The sequence below is a fragment of the Pseudochaenichthys georgianus genome, chromosome 2 (assembly GCF_902827115.2).
Source record: "Pseudochaenichthys georgianus chromosome 2, fPseGeo1.2, whole genome shotgun sequence".
Lineage (NCBI taxonomy): Eukaryota > Metazoa > Chordata > Actinopteri > Perciformes > Channichthyidae > Pseudochaenichthys > Pseudochaenichthys georgianus.
This window is the reverse complement of record NC_047504.1, coordinates 2,723,153-2,745,517: the sequence shown is the minus strand read 5'-3', so window position 1 is coordinate 2,745,517 and position 22,365 is coordinate 2,723,153. Positions and strand designations below refer to the sequence as shown.

The window sequence follows — 22,365 nt, the reverse complement described above, 5'->3', positions numbered from 1 at the left end:
ATGTATACATATACATATGTATATATACAACTTTATATCTGAACAAAAACCATCACCCCCACAACACACTCCACTCTCACCAACTGTCTCTCAGAAATAAAAGCATGGATGCACAACAAACGATCTCCAACTGAACAGAACACATCAGACATCATCATCATCGGCCCCCGTCCCGTATCAAAGCCATCCAGAACTTCAACTTCACATTGACAGCAACATTCTATCCCCCCCCCCTCACATCCGCAACCTTGGAGTCATCTTCGACAGTCAGCTCAAATTCAACCACCACATCAATCACATCACCAGGACCGCCTTTTCCACCTCAAAAGCATTGCCCGTCTCGGCCCGTCACTCTCCTCCTTTGCGGCTCCCGTCCGTCAAAGAATCAACTTCAAAGTCCTCCTGATTACTCACAAAAGCCTCAACAATCAGCCCCCCCCCTACCTCACAGACCTGCTGCAACCACCACACCCCTTCCCGTTGCCTCCGCTCATCAGAAGCCAACCTCCTATCCATCCCCACCCGCACCGGACCTGGGGGACAGAGCCTTCTCCTTCGCTGCCCCCTCCCCTCTGGAACTCACTCCCCCAACCCACCAGACACTGCCCTGACCTCACCACCTTCAACACACTCACCTCTCAATCTGGCTTTTTAATGGTGATTGTTTTTGTATTACTTTAACTATATATATTTATGTGTTCTTTTCTTTTCACTATATCTGTAAAGCGTCTTTGAGCACCTGTAAAAGCGCTAACAAAATAAATCTATTATTATTATTATTATATAACGCCTGCTCTCACAACACATTGGATATGAATGCATCTCCACTCAGCAGCAAATGTAACTCTGAAACGGGCGATCTTATACGATGTTTCTGGTCATGTGTACAACGCTACTGGTCTGTTATTGTGAAGGAACCGTGTTATTATTGGGTTTCCAATAGAGTTAAACCCTATGTGCCTCCTGCTTGGTCTTGGTCATAGTACACACATCAAACACAGAGGCTATTGCATCTATTGACTCTAGCGGCTAGGATTAAGGATGTTGATCCGATAAATAAATGGTGGCATAATCTTGTATGTAACCGAGTGTATACCTAACGAATACATCTCATGCATGCTTCATTCTTCAGTGGACCTTTCCATAGAGTATGGGCCCCTACTTGGACAGTATTTGGCCCACACTGTGATCACATGTGTGTAATAGATGTGTATCACTTGGTTGTTGCTCCAGTGTTTTGGGCCTCTCACCTTTGCGGTCGACCTTGAAGTCGATGATGATCGGTTCCACGGTCCCCTCACGGTTCCTCCCGAGACCCTCTCCTGTCCTCCAGCCCATCTTTCTCATGAGGAACTCCCCGACCCCCCCGGACACTGGAGCTGCCCTGAGGAACTGATCCTGAATCAGACACACAGAGACAGTGAATAACAGCAGGAATGATCATTCCTCTACAGCGCGGTTGAAGCGTGCAGTGTCCGGCCCGTTTTTGGTTGCGTTTCCACTCGGCGTAGTTCCGGCTAACGGGTACTTTTTCACAGTTTTCTGGCTCTCCAAAATCGAGGTTCTTTCCGGGCCAACAACCGGGCTGAGTATGCTAAACTAGTGAGAGAATCGCTGGCAACTAAAACAAAATGAACATATTTGACTGATTTAATTGTAATACACGTTTCAAAATGATGCCGAAGTAACAACACACTGATACAGGTTAGTAAAAACCATGAATTAATGCCGCAGACAGACGGCAGAGAAACACCCTTTAAAATGCGTGTTTTCCGAATGGAGATCGGCTAAGCTAACGCAGTATATGCTCCGACCGTCCACACTCACAAACAACGGCCGACAGACATAAATAAACCAGCGACTGCATTCGCCATGACACAGGCAGTCTGTGGTTTGTACTTGTTTAACTTTTGTCTAGTTTCTGAACTGATATGAGGCGCTGTGAGCTCTGAGGGCTAACAGCTAACAGCTGATGTTGGTTTTGTGTTTCGCATTGAAGATGACGTCACGGCTCCGCCTACACTGCGTTACTATAGTTACTGCCCAGTTCCTAAACTGTAATGGAAACGCAGCATAAAGTGAGCCTGGCCTAACGAGGCCTAACTATACCGTACTAAGCCGTGCGAGGCCCTGCAGTGGAAATGCGCCATTAAGACACAAAATAATCATCTGTGGAGGTGAGAAAGGCAGAAACCTCCACATAGGGATGCACATATATACATTTTTTAAACATCAGTCAGGTTTTGTGTTTGTCCTCTTAGCGCACATCTTACTTTCTTCAGCCATGCTTGTGGTCCGCTGGTGGACAGCTCCTCTGAGGTGAGGACCGTGGCTCCAGTGGAACCTGTGAACAGGCCAGGCACAGTGTTGGATTGGGCCCACGCATCCACCTGAAACAGGACACTTCCATCAGAACAGAGGTATATCCAATACTCTAATCAAGCAGATAGTCTGGGAAACAAAAGCAATTGATGACTGTTACATGTCATGAGGTACAATTACGGTCCCCCCCTACCCCATTCCCCAACATCCAGCATAGCCATGGTTCACAAAGACGATGAAAGTCAATGTGTTTTGGTTGTTACCCTGATATAAGGTCAGAGGTTAACACAAGGTTAAAACGTTTTGGTCCAACGACATCAGTAAAAACACCACTGGTGAATAAAAAAATGGTGGTTGCTAACAAGTGTCTAAAGGAGACTATTAAACTTCAACCCGTCGAACATTAGCCACCTTTAGCTTAGCGGTGGTGACGTGAAGTCATGTGACCGTAGTTCCTTTATAGCCTAACGTTAGCTTTTTACTTCAAAAATCATAGTGACGTTAAAATGTGGAGATTATCCTGCTGTCGACTCGTGGTTTGTGTTTCTTTAGTCATGACGTTGTTCTGCTTTGGCAACACTCGTTGTTTACCATTAATGGTACTTGAATGTTAGTTATATGAGTGTGTGTGTATTTTACCTGCTCTTGTGCCCGGCTGAGCATGCAGATGGCATTGACATCATAGGGGTTCTCAGCCAATCGCCTCTGAGCTTTGATTCTGTCCGTCACAGCCTGAGAGATATCTACTGGCTACAGAGAGGGAAGAGGAGAGACAAACCGCACGAGTGGGAGAAAAAGGGGGAGGGTCAGTCTGTTAAGAATGTGAAATTCATCAAATTAAATTGAAATTCATAAGATTAAATAAATGATATATATATTTATAATGTAATAGTATATGATTGGAAACTGAAAGTGTAGAAAATCGGTCATTCTTTGAACGGGTAAAGCATTTTATCATAACCTAGAAAACTACTTTTTTTAAAGCTTTGACAAACACTGAATGTTTTTTTTGTGAATGACGTTGAACAAGGCAAATTAAACGCAAGCTCTCCGTTCAGAAAATTATTATAGCACAGTTATCATATTTCCCACATTATAGATAAGTAGTCTGGTAAAACGTACTCTCATTCTTGAGTCTCGAGTAAAACAGTGTTTTCCTAGTTAAACTGTCTTCTGATCTTTCCCCTAGTTACCATGTGCCTCAGACCACTGCTACAGAGTGAGGTAAAAAAATGCAGTAGTACCTGTCTTCTTATAATACAAACGGTTGGGACACACAGTATATTGTATATCTTATACACACACCTGCAGCAGGGAGGTCAGGGAACACCGCTGTCAGAATCTGTCACACTCTGCTCCACCGCCCTCTGCTGCTGTCGCCGTGTCAGCTGATGACGATGATGGGGATGCTGTTGCCTTGGAAACGGTGGCCAGGGCCTTTCTGGAGGCAGCTGCAGCTTTCTCTGAATGCCTTGTCCACGGGAACCCTTCTCCGTAGGCCCCAAGTCCCTCGCCCTCCCTAATGAGAGGCACACATTGGATTACCCACAAAGCATCAGGACATTGTTTTACCTAGACTTTTTATATACTGTTATGAGATCAAATCTAGTGTCTTAAAATCTAACCTTCTTCCGATGTTGGCACCCTGAGGACACAGGAAACTCCTTGGCCATTCCCGCGTCACTGCGCACTGCTGGGACGCACGGTGGCGTCTGGGGAGGGGGAGAACACGTTAACTGTCTTTGTTTCATCTACTGAGTTTACATTGCACACACTGCAGGTCCCTCACTGCTGAAAATAACCTGTCCACGAGTCAAACTGACCACAGGCAACTCGCAATCAATCTATTTATTTACACAACCTCCCTTGTTTCTTTGAAAGGGATTCGATGTTGGGTGGCTGTCTCTAACATGCAATATATTCGAAGGGAGCAGTCCATTTCCACACAGTGTTGCTGTTGTGTTTGGCTTTGTAACGACACACACATCCACGTTGGAAAAAGAGTGTTAGGCATTCTGACACATTTAACATCTGGCTCTGCTGTACAGGATTGATTTGAAATACTTTGTTCTAAAACGGCTGTGTTGGCCGACTTACTCTTAATGAAAAGTGGCTAAATACATCACAAAAGTCAACAAAAGTCGTTTGAAAGGGTTTGCCTGAGGTGTTTCCATGACACATCAGGCAAGTTAGTTTCCATTACATTGCACAACAATTCTGATCTGATTAAACATACAAAAAATAAGCAGCAAGGACCATCCCCTGTGCTGCAGAATAACTTCAAACGTCTGTCGGTGCTAAATGAAGAGCTGTCTTGACACTGACAGCTGACCTCTCTGTCTTGCTTCATAAATCAAGTTATATCTTATGTTTGTTTAATGTGCTTTCTTTTCAATTCCCTTCAAAGTGGAATCTAACAATAACATATTGCAATAATGGGTAGGAAGTTCATGTCTTTCACTTTACAATTAGGGAGTGATGTCATTGTAATATATATATTGCAATGTAATGGGAAAGACAGGGATAATAATAATACGGCAATATGATGCGAATGAGGCATTATATGTTTTCACTCAAATAACATGATGTTAGAGTACAAGTTATTTTCAGTTATAATGTAAAGTGCTAATCCCCCTAAACGTCTTGACCACACATTTGATTACATTTACAACAAGAGAAACTTCCTTTTCATAGGAAATGCAAACATATAGACCAGTGTGTGGATTGTTACGTTGATGCTGAAGCTGATGGCCTTCTGTTCTCGAAGTGCTGACCCCCCGAAAGGTTTCCCATCATCCTCTTCATCGGACACATGTGGTATCGCCACCGGCAGCTCTCCTTTACTGTCCACGATCATCTTGCATTTCTGAAAAACACAGCCATTTTAGTCTCAAGCACACAAGGATTTAATAGTTCCACGTGTTGCTACATGCTCCAGTCCACAGGGAACCTTTGTGAGCACTATGCCCATTTAAACAATGCAAATGTAAACAACGTTAAGTCTCAACCTCAGACTTCTATACTGAGTGGAAAATTAGATAGATAAATACTTTATTAATCCCAAATTGGGAAATTATTTTTGTTACAGTACCCGTGTGCTCAACATTCAAATACTTAAAAAGTTTCCTTTTTTTTCTATATATATTTTTTTAATAGTATATCAAATATAAACAATAAAAAAATGCTGGATGATTAAAATGTTTTTTGAAAAAGGTCAAAAATACATTATATTTAAAAAAAACAAATTCTCCAAATATACGGAAGAAATTTTGATTTGAAATACAAGAACCCATAGTACAGTGAATAAGAAATTAACTTCACATTATTAACCACAAGTCTGCTCACAGTTGACTGTCTTTATTGGCGGCTAATAAGCCTAAAATTAATGAAACAACCCTTTAACACTAAAACCGCCAACGGGTCAAATTTTCAAGGTACAATGTTCTTTTATTTATCATACAGAGCAGTGAGTTTTGATCGCACAGGGATGAAACTTATACCAATAGAATCTGTGGACTCTCAGCTTTGCATATGATATTGTTTGTGCAGATAGCATGAAGTATAAAATATCACTTCCAGTGCTGATTTAAACACTTGGTGTTAGACTTGTGTTTTGTTTAGGTACAAATCTGTCTGTCTGTCTGTCTGTCTGTCTGTCTGTCTGTCTGTCTGTCTGTCTGTCTGTCTGTCTGTCTGTCTGTCTGTCTGTCTGTCTGTCTGTCTGTCTGTTAAATGGCAATTGTTGGGAAATCTTTAACAACAGAGGGTGCTACATAACATACTTTCAGGAAAAGTCACGGACTGGGAGACTTTAATATTTTATTGAAAAAAAGTTTCCTACAATCAAAAAACAGCTGCGGGTAAAATTGACCCGTTGGCGGTTCTAGCGTTAAACAAGTGAACAGGAAGTGGTCAAATGCTGACTTATTCCCAGGTTGAGGACTCATTCCTTATCCACTCTTTGATCTTAAAATGTCGTTTTCCATCCTGTCCTAAATTGTGGCAGTTGGTGCATGTAGGTCACTTTGTTGTTGTTGTTTGTTGTTGTTGAGTACTTAATGAAACCACATGTTAGCTATAGAGTAGTTATTTGATTATTCTTTTCACTTTTATCACCATTAAAGCACACTTACGTCAGTGAACTCCTTGATGCTGATGCTGTTGGCCTGCTTGGCTACTTTCCTCTTCACTTCCTCTAAAGCAGCAGAGGTGGGTTGGGAGGAGCCAGAGGGGGGCTTGTTGGTGATTGAGGGCAGGGCGAGAAGAGAGGACAAGCCCATGTTAGTCAGCGCCGCCGTCATGGTGGCTGTAGGAGGACGGGGACACAGAGACAGACAACCAGCCAATGACAAACAAATCTCATTCAAGTGAGTGTCATTCAGAAGAAGAAATACAAAGCAACTATCATCATACTGACAGCTGACCTCTCTGTCTTGCTTCATGAATCAAGTTATCTTGTGTGACCATTCGTGTTTTGTTTAATGTGCTTTTCTTTGTGGAATCTAACAATAATATACATATATACAGTGGGGCAAAAAAGTATTTAGTCAGCCACCAATTGTGCAAGTTCTCCCACTTAAAAAGATGAAAGGCCTGTAATTTTCATCCTAGGTACACTTCAACTATGAGAGACAAAATGAGAAAAAGAAAATAAAATCCAGAAAATCACATTGTCTGATTTTTAAAGAATTTATTTTCAAATTATGGTGGAAAATAAGTATTTGGTCAATAACAAAACTTCATCTCAATACTTTGTTATATACCCTTTGTTGGCAATGACAGAGGTCAAACGTTTTCTGTAAGTCTTCACAAGGTTTTCACACACTGTTGCTGGTACTTTGGCCCATTCCTCCATGCAGATCTCCTCTAGAGCAGTGTTGTTTTGGGGCTGTCGCTGGGCAACATGGACTTTCAACTCCCTCCAAAGATTTTCTATGGGGTTGAGATCTGGAGACTGGCTAGGCCACTCCTGGACCTTAAAATGCTTCTTACGAAGCCACTCCTTCGTTGCCCGGGGTGGTGTGTTTGGGATTATTGTCATGCTGAAAGACCCAGCCACGTTTCATCTTCAATGCCCTTGCTGATGGAAGGAGGTTGGTCACTCAAAATCTCACGATACATGGCCCCATTCATTCTTTCCTTTACACGGATCAGTCGTCCTGGTCCCTTTGCAGAAACACAGCCCCAAGCATGATGTTTCCACGCCCATGTTTTCAACAGTAGGTGTTCTTTGGATGCAACTCAGCCTTCTTTCTCCTCCAAACACGTCTAGTTGAGTTTTTACCAAAAAGTTCTATTTTGGTTTCATCTGACCATATGACATTCTCCCAATCCTCTTCTGGATCATCTAAATGCTCTCTAGCAGACTTCAGACGGGCCTGGACATGTACTGGCTTAAGCAGGGGGACACGTCTGGCACTGCAGGATTTGAGTCCCTGGCAGCGTAGTGTGTTACTGATGGTAGCCTTGTTACTTTGGTCCCAGCTCTCTGCAGGTCATGGACTTCGGTCCCCCTACACCCCCGTTGGTTCTGGGATCTTTGCTCCCCGGTCTTGTGATCATTTTTGACCCCACGGGGTGAGATCTTGCGTGGAGCCCCAGATCGAGGGAGATTATCAGTGGTCTTGTATGTCTTCCATTTTCTAATAATTGCTCCCACAGTTGATTTCTTCACACCAAGCTGCTTACCTATTGCAGATGCAGTCTTCCCAGCCTGGTGCAGGTCTACCATTGTGTTTCTGGGTTCCTTTGACAGCTCTTTGGTCTTGGCCAGAGTGGAGTTTGGAGTGTGACTGTTTGAGGTTGTGGACAGGTGTCTTTTATTACTGATAACGAGTTCAAACAGGTGCCATTAATACAGTTAACGAGTGGAGGACAGAGGAGGCTCTTAAAGAAGAAGTTACAGGTCTGTGAGAGCCAGACATCTTGTTTGAAGGTGACCAAATACTTATTTTACCGAGGATTTACCAATTAATTCATTAAAAATCCTACAATGTGATTTCCTGGATTCTTTCCCCCATTCTGTCTCTCATAGTTGAAGTGTACCTAGGATGAAAATTACAGGCCTCTCGTCTTTTTAAGTGGGAGAACTTGCACAATTGGTGGCTGACTAAATACTTTTTTGCCCCACTGTTTATTGCAATAATGGGGAAGAACATCATAATTATCATACACATTTCTGACTAACAGGCTCAGATGACATGATGACCAGAGGAGGAAAAAGTAGTCACATCTTGTACTTGAGTAAAAGTAGAAGTACTCAGATCTTGTACTTGAGTAAAAGTAGAAGTACCAGAGTGTAGGAAAAAAAGTCCTGCATTCAAAATATTACTCAGTAAAAGTAAAAAAGTATTATCAAAATATAGAAAGTAAAAGTAGTCGTTGTGCAGATTGGTCCATTTCAGAATAATATATATGATGCGTTTTTATAATGATTGATCATGAAGTGTTCTCAAAGCTGGTGAAGGTGCAGCTAGTCTGAAGTACTTTGTAGACTGCAGGGTAGCTGGTGGATTTACTCCAGGTGGAACTACAGTCTGATTTAACACTTGATTATATTTACCATCATTCATCCACATCTGTGAAGTAACTAAAGGTATTAAATACATGTAGTTGAGGAAAAGTACACCATGTACCTCTGAACTGTAGTGGAGAAGTACAAAGTACATGGAAATACTCAAGTAAAGTATCTCAAAATTGTATATACCTGGAAAATACATTTCATAAATGTATTTAGAGCTGAGCCAATGTACTCCTCCACATAAGATCAATAAGGCTAAACCAATTTCTGTCACCTTTTAAAGTAGCAGAATACACATAAACCCCCCCCCCCAAACCCCTCTCTTGAGAGTTTCACACCAAATCCGATTGTATAAAGTCATCGCAGTTGATGGATGAGTTATTCAAAAAAAGAATGCATTAAATAGAAAACTCCTACCCAGCGGTCATACTGGCCATAGCAGCATTCATGGCTAGACCATGAGGTACGTGAGGGGGGGCACTGTGGACCTCAGGCTGGCAGGGATGGGCAGTCCTGCCTTTGGCACACATGGCTGCAGCGTTGGCTTTGGCTATTTCCAACAACTGCTCTTTATCTGAGACACAAAGAGAGACAACGTGTTTTAACATCCATTCCATTATATTTAGATAAATACTTTGTTACACTCAAATACAAACTTCATAGAGAGCACGTTTGACCAAAGGTAAGCAGGATTTGACTTATCATATTATGCAGTGGTGTAAAGTAGCCTAGTACACTTACTCAAGTAGTGTACTTAAGTTAAAGATTTGAGTATTTTCACATTTAGCTATTTTACTACATTGTGTTTATACATTTATTTTATATTTACTAACAAGTTACAGATTTAGATTATAATACAAAACATAAAATACATCATTATAAGTTAAGCTAGCCAGTGTACGTTGAAGAGATTTAAACATGTATACATGATTAACTAGTATACAAGAATATAAAATAAATGGGTGCCTATTTGTTGCCATTCTGCATGATGAGTACTTTTACATTTCGTATTAAAAGTATATTTTGATGCCGATTTTGTACTTTTATTTAAGTACAATTTGGAATGTAGGACTTTTACTTGTAACTGAGTATTTTTACACAGTAGTACTGCTACTATAAATCATCTCGGTACTTCTCTTCCACCTCGGATTATGTAACTGTAAGTGTCATTTTCAAATGATTCCAAAGTGATCAGACCAGAGTGGCTGAAATATAACATTCATTTAATAAATCAAAAATGCCAATGAATAAAAACTCCTAACAGTACTATAGTGAGTGTATGAGGTGTGTTCTGACCCAGTTCACTGATGCGATGAGGGGCTGTTGCTGGAACTGCACAGTTTTCCGGTTGGGGGACCTATTTTTGCGGAGGATGAGCACAGGGGAGTGACTCGGCTCTCGTTTCCAGCGGTCCCTCTGGCTGTACGTAGGCCTCCTCCGACCGCGGGACGGAGACGGGGATCGAGACTTCCGCGACCGCCGGCCCCCTGACCTGCACACAAAATATTCGGTTCAATTCCTGTGCAGAGGAGAATACCATCTAACATAATGTGAAGGCTTCCTGTAGCAAGACTCCTCCAGTATAGCCCTCCTTCTTTTCTAGCAATGAGTTGGACAGCTGAAGTTTTTCGGTCCTTTCACAAAGACCCCCCTGATTGGCTGATGGAAAGCAATGACTTGTAGTGGCCAACGTTTCAAGTGAAGATGAAAGAGTTGGCTCCTGCACATTTAAAAGCAGGGACAAATGGATTTGGGGGTAATTTGATGCCTCTGGCGCAACAATCATGTCACTTTTCAATGTTGGACACACTAATAAACATCTAGTGCCAGTCAAATATACACTGTGACAATCACTGGGAACTGTGCCTGCTCAATAATATAACCATATGGCAGTTTCCATTCGCAGAAGATACAAATAATGATACGAAAGAATATCATTCTTAATAGCGCTAATGCTATGCTAATATCGCGCCTGTCAGTGTATAACAGGGCCATGTTAAAGTGAGTACAGTCAACCGGATTGTGTGTTATCACTGGATTATATACTGTAAAAGTCACGATATGGCATGTGGATATATTTCCATTTTAGATTTGAGACAAATACGTCATACAGTTATTTTGATTAGCTAAATGTATGTTTAAATTAAGAACAAAGAATGATTAGATAAATAGAGAGAACAGATATCATTTGTAAGTGAATGTATTAATGTGTTTAATAAAACGACAAGACAAACTGCAACACACCCGGCCCCCCCATAAATCACGTTCGTAAAGTAACGGTAAAGGTTGTTAGCTCGAATAGCACCTGGATAAAAGGAGATCTGCATGAAGAGAATCTCCGTCACTCTACCTGGACCGTGACCTCCTGGTCTTCGAGGGGCTCCTGGATCTGGACCCCCTCCTGTGGCTCCTGCTTGGTGACGGAGATCTTTTCTGCCTTTTGGAGGACTTTGTTTCTCTCTTCCTCTGCGGGGATGGTTTCCTCCTCTTCTTCGCTGGGGATTTCACTAAAGTGTCCGAGGGCCGGGGGGATTTTGGTGCAGCGGTCTGCTCAGCTGAAGTGGACTGGGATGTTCCAGAACCTGCAGCTTTGGCATTAGAACACAACATCCATTAATTAGACATCTCATCACAATCAGAAGTGTTCCAGAGGCTCTTCAGGATCTACCTGGTTTTCCTCCGTCTGCTTTCTCTGCTTTGTTCTCCCTGCGGTCAGAGTTCTGCCGCTCTTCTGCTTTGACAGCACTCTGAGTCAGGTTTGAGTCCAGCGCAGGAGGGTTAGGGTCTTTTGATGAACCGTGGGAGGACTGTATGGATTCATGGTGGGCTCCCCTCTTCTCTGAGGATCTACAAAAGACAACGAAGAGCTCAGTCAATGTACCGTGTAAGGGCAAAATATCCTTTCGGTGAAGATTAGGGAAATGTTCCAAACCAAAAAACATCTTTATTATAAAAAAGACCACTTCCATCAATCTGAATCAGAGCACATGTCATCCAATAGCTGTTGACATGTTTATACTTGATTTCATTGGCACATTAATCATGCAAGATGATCGGGAAATATTGTATTTCTATTCGGTTTCTTCTTTTTAAATGTGTTTTATAGTAGCCATCACTAGGAGTTGGGGTAAGGAAGCACCATGTACGAAAAACCAATGGGTAACAATTGTGGAAGAAATCTTTTTTGATGGAAAAACTGACTTACAAAAATTGGAGATTACAAGAAACACAACTCCACAGAAAGTTGGAAAATTGGACCTAAAAGAAATACATTTGACTGGAACAATAGCTAACAGATACGCATCTTTAAGACTATAATCATATGAAGGACATCCCTAGCCTTTTATTTAATGTTTTATTTGTATTGCCTTGCTGGCCTTTTGCATGTTGATGCCATGTATATTGTGACAAAAACTATTTTGTTTTATTGTCTTATATGATGTTGTCAGAGGTGGGAAGTAGTGGAGTACAAATACGTCTAGTATCAGTACTTTACTCCACTACTTATTTTCTGACGACTTTTTTACTTTGACTCCTTACATGTTGAACACAAATACCTGTACTTTCTACTTCTCACATGTTGAACACAAATACCTGTACTTTCTACTTCTCACATGTTGAACACAAATACCTGTACTTTCTACTTCTTACATGTTGAACTAAATACCTGTACTTTCCTTCTTACATGTTGAACCAAATACCTGTACTTTCTACTTCTTACATGTTGAACACAAATACCTGTACTTTCTACTTCTTACCTGTTGAACTCAAATACCTGTACTTTTACTTCTCACATGTTGAACTCAAATACCTGTACTTTCTACTTCTCACATGTTGAACACAAATACCTGTACTTTCTACTTCTTACATGTTGAACTCAAATACCTGAACTTTCTACTTCTCACATGCTGAACTCAAATACCTGTACTTTCTACTTCTTACATGTTGAACACAAATACCTGTACTTTCTACTTCTCACATGTTGAACTAAATACCTGTACTTTCTACTTCTTACATGTTGAACACAAATACCTGTACTTTCTACTTCTTACATGTTGAACACAAATACCTGTACTTTCTACTTCTTACATGTTGAACTCAAATACCTGTACTTTCTACTTCTCACATGTTGAACTCAAATACCTGTACTTTCTACTTCTCACATGTTGAACACAAATACCTGTACTTTCTACTTCTTACATGTAACTCAAATACCTGTACTTTCTACTTCTCACATGCTGAACTCAAATACCTGTACTTTCTACTTCTTACATGTTGAACTCAAATACCTGTACTTTCTACTTCTTACATGTTGAACACAAATACCTGTACTTTCTACTTCTTACATGTTGAACTAAAATACCTGTACTTTCTACTTCTTACATGTTGAACACAAATACCTGTACTTTCTCTACTTCTTACATGTTGAACTCAAATACCTGTACTTTCTACTTCTTACATGTTGAACACAATACCTGAACTTTCTACTTCTCACATGCTGAACCAATACCTGTACTTTCTACTTCTTACATGTTGAACTCAAATACCTGTACTTTCTACTTCTCACATGTTGAACACAAATACCTGTACTTTCTACTTCACATGTTGAACTAAAATACCTGTACTTTCTACTTCTTACATGTTGAACACAAATACCTGTACTTTCTACTTCTTACCGTTGAACTCAAATACCTGTACTTTCTACTTCTTACACGTTGAACACAAATACCTGTACTTTCTACTTCTTACATGTTGAACACAATACCTGTACTTTCTACTTTTACATGTTGAACTCAAATACCTGTACTTTCTACTTCTCACATGTTGAACACAAATACCTGTACTTTCTACTTCTTACATGTTGAACACAAATACCTGTACTTTCTACTTCTTACATGTTGAACTCAAATACCTGTACTTTCTACCAAATACCTGTACTTTCTACTTCTTACATGTTGAACTCAAATACCTGTACTTTCTACTTCTTACATGTTGAACACAAATACCTGTACTTTCTACTTCTTCATGTTGAACTCAAATACCTGTACTTTCTACTTCTTACATGTTGAACTCAAATACCTGTACTTTCTACTTCTCACATGTTGAACAAATACCTGTACTTTCTACTTTTACATGTTGAACTCAAATACCTGTACTTTCTACTTCTCACATGTTGAACACAAATACCTGTACTTTCTACTTCTTACATGTTGAACCAAATACCTGTACTTTCTACTTTCACATGTTGAACACCAAATACCTGTACTTTCTACTTCTCTACATGTTGAACTAAAATACCTGTACTTTCTACTTCTTACATGTTGAACACAAATACCTGTACTTTCTACTTCTTACATGTTGAACACAAATACCTGTACTTTCTACTTCTTACATGTTGAACTCAAATACCTGTACTTTCTACTTCTCACATGTTGAACTCAAATACCTGTACTTTCTACTTCTACATGTTGAACACAAATACCTGTACTTTCTACTTCTCACATGTTGAACTCAAATACCTGTACTTTCTACTTCTACATGTTGAACACAAATACCTGTACTTTCTACTTCTTACATGTTGAACTAAAATACCTGTACTTTCTACTTCTTACATGTTGAACACAAATACCTGTACTTTCTACTTCTTACATGTTGAACTCAAATACCTGTACTTTCTACTTCTTACATGTTGAACACAAATACCTGTACTTTCTACTTCTTACATGTTGAACACAAATACCTGTACTTTCTACTTCTTACATGTTGAACTCAAATACCTGTACTTTCTACTTCTCACATGTTGAACTCAAATACCTGTACTTTCTACTTCTCACATGTTGAACACAAATACCTGTACTTTCTACTTCTTACATGTTGAACTCAAATACCTGTACTTTCTACTTCTCACATGTTGAACACAAATACCTGAACTTTCTACTTCTCACATGCTGAACTCAAATACCTGTACTTTCTACTTCTTACATGTTGAACACAAATACCTGTGAACTTTCTACTTCTCACATGCTGAACTCAAATACCTGTACTTTCTACTTCTTACATGTTGAACTCAAATACCTGTACTTTCTATTCTCACATGTTGAACACAAATACCTGTACTTTCTACTTCTTACATGTTGAACTCAAATACCTGTACTTTCTACTTCTTACATGTTGAACACAAATACCTGTACTTTCTACTTCTTACATGTTGAACTCAAATACCTGTACTTTCTACTTCTTACATGTTGAACTCAAATACCTGTACTTTCTACTTCTCACATGTTGAACACAAATACCTGTACTTTCTACTTCTTACATGTTGAACTCAAATACCTGTACTTTCTACTTCTTACATGCTGAACTCAAATACCTGTACTTTCTACTTCTTACATGTTGAACTCAAATACCTGTACTTTCTACTTCTCACATGTTGAACAAATACCTGTACTTTCTACTTCTTACATGTTGAACTAAAATACCTGTACTTTCTATCTTACATGTTGAACCAAATACCTGTACTTTCTACTTCTTACATGTTGAACTCAAATACCTGTACTTTCTACTTCTACATGTTGAACTCAAATACCTGTACTTTCTACTTCTCACATGTTGAACACAAATACCTGTACTTTCTACTTCTTACATGTTGAACTAAAATACCTGTACTTTCTACTTCTTACATGTTGACCCAAATACCTGTACTTTCTACTTCTTACATGTTGACACAAATACCTGTACTTTCTACTTCTACATGTTGAACTCAAATACCTGTACTTTCTACTTCTCACATGTTGAACTCAAATACCTGTACTTTCTACTTCTCACATGTTGAACACAAATACCTGTACTTTCTACTTCTTACATGTGAACTCAAATACCTGTACTTTCTACTTCTCACATGCTGAACTCAAATACCTGTACTTTCTACTTCTTACATGTTGAACTAAAATACCTGTACTTTCTACTTCTTACTGTTGAACACAAATACCTGTACTTTCTACTTCTTACATGTTGAACTCAAATACCTGTACTTTCTACTTCTTACATGTTGAACTCAAATACCTGTACTTTCTACTTCTACATGTTGAACACAAATACCTGTACTTTCTACTTCTTACATGTTGAACAAATACCTGTACTTTCTCCTTCTTACATGTTGAACTCAAATCCCTGTACTTTCTACTTCTACATGTTGAACACAAATACCTGTACTTTCTACTTCTTACATGTTGAACTCAAATACCTGTACTTTCTACTTCTCACATGTTGAACTCAAATACCTGTACTTTCTACTTCTACATGTTGAACTCAAATACCTGTACTTTCTACTTCTTACATGTTGAACTCAAATACCTGTACTTTCTACTTTCACATGTTGAACTCAAATACCTGTACTTTCTACTTCTTACATGTTGAACTAAATACCTGTACTTTCTACTTCTTACATGTTGAACACAAATACCTGTACTTTCTACTTCTTACATGTTGAACTCAAATACCTGTACTTTCTACTTCTTACATGTTGAACACAAATACCTGTACTTTCTACTTCTTACATGTTGAACAAATACCTGTACTTTCTACTTCTTACATGTTGAACTCAAATACCTGTACTTTCTACTTCTCACATGTTGAACTCAAATACCTGTACTTTCTACTTCTCACATGTTGAACACAAATACCTGTACTTTCTACTTCTACATGTTGAACTCAAATACCTGTACTTTCTACTTCTCACATGTTGAACTCAAATACCTGTACTTTCTACTTCTACATGTTGAACTCAAATACCTGTACTTTCTACTTCTACATGTTGAACCAAATACCTGTACTTTCTACTTCTCACATGTTGAACACAAATACCTGTACTTTCTACTTCACATGTTGAACACAAATACCTGTACTTTCTACTTCTTACATGTTGAAACTCAAATACCTGTACTTTCTACTTCTTACATGTTGAACTCAAATACCTGTACTTTCTACTTCTTACATGTTGAACTCAAATACCTGTACTTTCTACTTCTTACATGTTGAACTCAAATACCTGTACTTTCTACTTCTTACATGTTGAACCCAAATACCTGTAAATACCTGTACTTTCTACTTCTCACATGTTAACACAAATACCTGAACTTTCTACTTCTCACATGTTGAACTCAAATACCTGTACTTCTACTTCTCACATGTTGAACTCAAATACCTGTACTTTCTACTTCTCACATGTTGAACACAAATACCTGGACTTCTACTTCTTACATGTGTGACACAAATACCTGACTTTCTACTTCTCACATGCTGAACTCAAAATACCTGTACTTTCTACTTCTTACATGTTGAACACAAATACCTGTACTTTCTACTTCTTACATGTTGAACTCAAATACCTGTACTTTCTACTTCTCACATGTAAGAACTATCAAATACCTGTACTTTCTACTTCTCACATGTTGAACCCAAATACCTGTACTTTCTACTTCTTACATGTTGAACACAAATACATGTTACTTTCTACTTCTCTCATGTTGAACCCAAATACCTGTACTTTCTACTTCTTACATTGTGAACACAAATACCTGCACTTTCTACTTCTTACATGTTTAACTCAAATACCTGTACTTTCTACTTCTCTCATGTTGAACTCAAATACCTGTACTTTCTACTTCTTACATGTTGAACACAAATACCTGTACTTTCTACTTCTTACATGTTGAAACACAAATACCTGTACTTTCTACTTCTCTCATGTTGAACTCAATACCTGTACTTTCTACTTCTCTCATTTCCCAAATAGCTGGTTCCTTTAGTCAGAATGTGTGTTTGGTGCGTGATCATTATTCTTTAGTCATTGCGTGCCTATTGATTGGAACACGATCCGTGTATCCATCACTTCCTGGTCTTCTCTAAAGAAGAGGGACCAATGGAAACGTTGTCATGTTTGCCGTTGTTCAGCATGGAAACATTCATTAGCTAACAATGACATTATTGTTCTATTAGTATAACAGGGTATATGCAGGAATCCTGAAGTCAGATGTAATTCCTTTTAAGACCTTTTTTAGGACCCTTTCCATACATTTTAAGACCTTCATCGCCACTTGGAGTTTTTAACCGGTTACATAACATTTGGACTACCTATGTTGCAAATTGTATTATCTTTTCAATTTACACACGGCATCTATTGCACGTCTGTCCGTCCTGGGAGAGGGATCCCTCCTCTGTTGCTCGCCCATGTTCCCCTTTAAACTGTAGGTTTTCTTTGGAAGTTTTTCCTTGTACGATGTGAGGGTCTAAGGACAGAGGGTCTAAGGACAGAGGGTGTCGTATTGTCATACTGATATTCTGTACACACTGTGAAGACCACTGAGACAAATGTAACATTTGTGATATTGGGCTATATAAATAAACATTGATTGATTGATTGATAACGCATAATCTAACGGTGGTGAAAAAATGACCTTAAAATAAATGAATGTTCACTATTCTATAACGTTTGGCAAGTTGAGATCAACACATGATGTATCGACTTGGAGGAAAATAAAGAAATGACATTAGACAACATGGCAGGAAGATGAAAGGTTAGGTCATCCGTACCTGGACCGGGTCCTGTGGCGGTGTGGACTGGACGGGGGGCTGGTCCTGGATCTGGGACGGTGGTGTCTGGAGCGGAAGTTCCTCCTCACGGAACGGGAATGTGAGCGTGACCGGGAACGAGAACTCCTCCTGCCGAGGCTCTCCTGACCTCCTAGTGCTTTTTTGGAACTGTCCTGTAAAGAAGGGAGACGTTTGTCACACACTCGTTCCACCAACAAGTCCATATATAACTCTTGGTTTAAGTCTTAAGATCAGCATTATAGCTATGGCTGGCTATTATCCAGAACTAAAGTGAACTCCTAAAGAAAAGTAGTTTTCCCCCCCCAGAATTCTTTACATTTACTTTGTGACATCTTTAATCAGGCACCAGAAATGTGTGAATCTTTCTAAATTCAAATGATTTTTAAGCTAGCGGTCCAATTACACAAAGCTCTTATACTTATGTTTAAGGTTTTAAACCCTAATTGATGAAGTCTGTATGTGATATCAACATTTGTACCTGTTTAGGAATAATATCAGGCAGCTCCACTCGTCGCCTTGGTGACACGCTTTGACCCCCTTCCCTCTGCTTGGACACCACTTCTGAATCTGAGGAGTTGTCGTCATCTTTCCTGGTTCTCTTCTTTTTTTTCTTTTTCTTTTTCTTCTTCTTCTTCTTCCCCGATGAGTGTCGCTTGTGGCCTCTGGACTTGTTCTGGTCTTCCTCACCTGGACACACAGTGCAGCAGCTCTGTGCCAGTACAGCATGTTTCGTACGACTGGAATTACTGTGTGTGTGTCTTAAAGGGACCGTTTGAATAAGGACATGAGGTACTTATGCATAGTCAGTGCAGTTACTGCACAGAAGCAAAGCACACACTTACTATGTAAGCCAGCGGCAAGCCATATTTCAGCTCCTCTAAGGTCAAAGCTAATCAGTTGTATGTTATATTTAGCAAATGTGCCCTTTAAATCCAACAGGCACCTTTTGAAATAACCTCTATTATAATTCACAGAACACAGGAGTTCCGGCCGGCTGATTCCTACATGTGTCGTCTGTTTGTGTTATTTGTGTGACCGTAGTGTATGAAATGTTAGATGGATTCACCAAAGTCAGACTGATTGATGGAGGCAGTGGAAAGGGCTGTTTGGCGTACCGGTAAAAATAGTGTACACTTGAACTAATATTCATTATTTTAGTCTTCCTTTCATTTGGCTTAAATACATTTTAATGCCCCCCACTTCCAAAGCAGTACATTAACCTCTGTGCTGATTCCGCAACATATGGGGGTGCTGAGCCCCCCACTGTGGGTGCTGACCCCCCCCACTGTGGGTGCTGACCCCCCCCCACTGTGGGTGCTGACCCCCCCCCACTGTGGGTGCTGACCCCCCCCCACTGTGGGTGCTGACCCCCCCCCACTGTGGGTGCTGACCCCCCTCACTGTGGGGGGTAACACACTTACTTTGATAAGCACCTCATACAGCACCACTTCCAAACTATCCCTTTAAGAGGTGGCTGGTTTGATAAGACACATAACATGATAACTAATGGAACATATCAACACTGTATCAAATTCTCCATGAAAAGGGAATTTGACACTTAAAATATAGAGTGGTGAGCATCGCTGATCAACACATGTTTGTATGAATGATGTACATTTAAATGATTAGAGACTTACCTTGCTCCTTCTCTGCCTCTGTTGGCGTCCCTTTTCTGCCAAACAAAGATACAACCCTGGGTTAGGAACATTTAAAAAAAGGGTCGGGTCCAGTCACAGATAATATCCCAGAGAGTAACTACCGTAGATCGAACATGACTTTAACATTTGTAGTACGATACGCACTTTCACAGTATGAATTATAAACTTAAATACAAAATTAAGTATACATAACGTTGCAATTACGTATCTGCCACTATGTTGTTTTGCACTACTCAATACTGCTCATCACTATACTGGTTTTTACATGAATTGTGTGACCGTCTATGTTTCCTGTAGTTATTTAATCGCTCTTTGTACTGCACTGTCAGCGTACAGTTTTATTAGTATGCTGCTGTGTTTATTGCATTTTGGTAACTCTCCCACAACAATTGTATCTTATCTTTTATAACTAAAGTATGGTTTACAGGTTAGCACCACTACACTATGTTAGAATAACTTTGTGATTAGAAATAACATCAGCTGTGCGTTGTGTTTGTGTTTACTTGCACAGGTTTTAGGGCTCTTCTCATCTAGTGACAGTATGACTATTAATCAGCCATCAGAGGTGGGCTTACTTTCTATAAAAGGTGAATTCATGGAAGTGTTATCAAAAAGTTTCTTCTGACCTTGGCTGGAGTTTGCTTCCTCCGTCGTCCTCCGGCCCGGACTCGGAGGTGCTCTCCTCCTTCTCACGGTACCTCTTCTTCTTCTTCTTACTTTTGTGTTTTTTGTGCTTCTTGTGTTTCTTTGGTGAGGCGCTGCACTTTAAACTGTCCTGTTTGTCTCTCTCTGAAGACTCTTGTTCTGCTCCGAACTGTTCAGTGCCATCTCCCACTCCTTCAGGGGAACTAATGGACACACAGAACAAATATATGATTTAGTTGCATCTGTTAACTATCCAACACAGCATTCTTTTAAAATGTCCAATAACAGGATATCTAATAGTGACTTAAGAGGCCTGTCTCAAGAAGAATTTACTTAATAGATGTTATGATTTAATCCCAGATTAGACACTATCTGACAAGAGTGGGTTTATCATAATAGAACAACTTTAGCATATGGGCTAACTTCTCAGAAAGTCGAATGCCTGGAGTTTTAAAAAGTATATCTTTACACGAATAGTTGATGAAGTTATGCATGTCTCCCTCTCTAAGGAAGCATGTTGACAGCCAATCATCCACTTTGTAGGTAAGCTTGTCTACACAGAATCCAGTGGTGTCAAGTAACTAAGTACAGTTACTAGAGTAATTCAATTTGTTGCTACTACTACAAAATTCACAAGCTACCCTGCAGTTTACAAAGTCATTAAAACTAGCAGCACCTTTGATAACACTTGAATGATCAATAATTATAAAACATGTCATATAATATTCTGACCAATCTGCACAATGACTACTCTACGTTTGGTACTTTAAGTATATTTAGATACATATAATGTTGTTCTTTTCCTTGAGTAACCTAACATAGGTGTCTAATTAGCATAGCATTAGCTCCTGTGCATTGTTTATGCTGTAACTAGAGCAGCAGCCGGCCGCTGTAACGGTAGCATTTAGCTTAGCGCTGTACAGCAGCTACATGATGCTATTTAACCGTTACCAAAACACAACCATAACACAGCATGCACATACGTTTTGTCTTCATTCTGGTCTTCAATCTCTCTGATTTTATTCAGTATAAAATCCTGGAAAAATTTCTCTATGTTAGCCGCCATGTTTAAATGTGCGTCAATTTATAGGTCCGGGTAGGAACTGTTTCGTACTCCGCTTAAGTTCCGGGTGGCAAAACGCGTTACGGTGCATTTGTCACATGGCGAAGTATTTTGTTATTATTAATAGTATTAGTTTGTATTGCGCGGTTTTTATGTGTGAGTTTTATACTTTTTACTGAGATTTTATTTTGTGCTGTTATTTTTGAAATTACACCTTGAGTTAATTTGAACTGGTTTTACTTCCTGTTGCATGCTTTTATTTTTGAAATGTTAAAACTGTGATTTTAATCTTTACTTCCGCCATGCTGATTGAGTTTCCACAATTAGAAGCACCTGGAGGCAGTTTGTAGGTAAGATGTGTGAAGTAACTAAGTACATTTACTTTAGTATTTCCATTTTATGCTACTTTGTACTTCAATTCCACTACAATTCTGAGGTAAATTGTGTACTTTTACTCCACTACATGTAATTAATCCCTGTAGTTACTTAGTAGTAGATTTGGATTAATGATGTGAAATATAATCAAGTTTTAAATCAGACTTAAT

The 22,365-nt window shown here is 39.5% G+C and overlaps 3 protein-coding genes across 3 annotated transcripts in view; all 3 read right to left on the bottom strand.

Annotated features, from left to right (window-relative positions):
• The window catches only part of LOC117460641 (protein SON-like), a 5,011-nt gene extending 1,561 nt beyond the window's left edge, over positions 1-3,450 (bottom strand). Inside the window, 4 exon segments of the mRNA XM_071205908.1 lie at positions 1,251-1,398; positions 2,274-2,390; positions 2,962-3,072; positions 3,445-3,450. Of these exon segments, the coding sequence (XP_071062009.1) occupies positions 1,251-1,398; positions 2,274-2,390; positions 2,962-3,072; positions 3,445-3,450 (382 nt within the window).
• Positions 3,451-3,657: 207 nt separating this feature from the next.
• Positions 3,658-9,381, bottom strand: LOC139435343 (uncharacterized). Its single transcript, XM_071205904.1, has 5 exons — positions 9,262-9,381; positions 6,456-6,629; positions 5,054-5,188; positions 3,967-4,034; positions 3,658-3,841 (listed from the first exon to the last, which is right to left on the bottom strand). Exons 1-5 carry the CDS (start codon positions 9,370-9,372, stop codon positions 3,658-3,660), a joined length of 672 nt encoding a protein of 223 aa, XP_071062005.1. The 5' UTR covers positions 9,373-9,381.
• On the bottom strand, positions 9,325-21,836 carry LOC117457107 (serine/arginine-rich splicing factor 4-like). The gene is made up of 9 exons (XM_034096988.2): positions 21,741-21,836; positions 20,739-20,960; positions 20,092-20,126; positions 18,933-19,141; positions 18,434-18,606; positions 11,511-11,689; positions 11,193-11,430; positions 10,139-10,334; positions 9,325-9,416 (listed from the first exon to the last, which is right to left on the bottom strand). Exons 1-9 carry the CDS (start codon positions 21,821-21,823, stop codon positions 9,393-9,395), a joined length of 1,359 nt encoding a protein of 452 aa, XP_033952879.1. The 5' UTR covers positions 21,824-21,836; the 3' UTR covers positions 9,325-9,392.
• Between the last annotated feature and the right edge of the window lie 529 nt (positions 21,837-22,365).

What these genes read in the sequence shown, in the direction of transcription:
- LOC139435343 (XM_071205904.1), bottom strand. Translation starts at nt 9,372, where the DNA reads ATGTGTGCCAAAGGCAGGACTGCCCATCCCTGCCAGCCTGAGGTCCAC. An exon ending in CTATGGCCAGTATGACCGCT is followed by an intron (nt 6,630 to 9,261) that starts GGGTAGGAGTTT and finishes CGTCCTCCTACA; the next exon opens with GCCACCATGACGGCGGCGCT. An exon ending in GCATCAAGGAGTTCACTGAC is followed by an intron (nt 5,189 to 6,455) that starts GTAAGTGTGCTT and finishes TGTGTTTTTCAG; the next exon opens with AAATGCAAGATGATCGTGGA.
- LOC117457107 (XM_034096988.2), bottom strand. Translation starts at nt 21,823, where the DNA reads ATGGCGGCTAACATAGAGAAATTTTTCCAGGATTTTATACTGAATAAA. An exon ending in GACCAGAATGAAGACAAAAC is followed by an intron (nt 20,961 to 21,740) that starts GTATGTGCATGC and finishes TGTGTCCATTAG; the next exon opens with TTCCCCTGAAGGAGTGGGAG. An exon ending in GGAAGCAAACTCCAGCCAAG is followed by an intron (nt 20,127 to 20,738) that starts GTCAGAAGAAAC and finishes TTTGTTTGGCAG; the next exon opens with AAAAGGGACGCCAACAGAGG.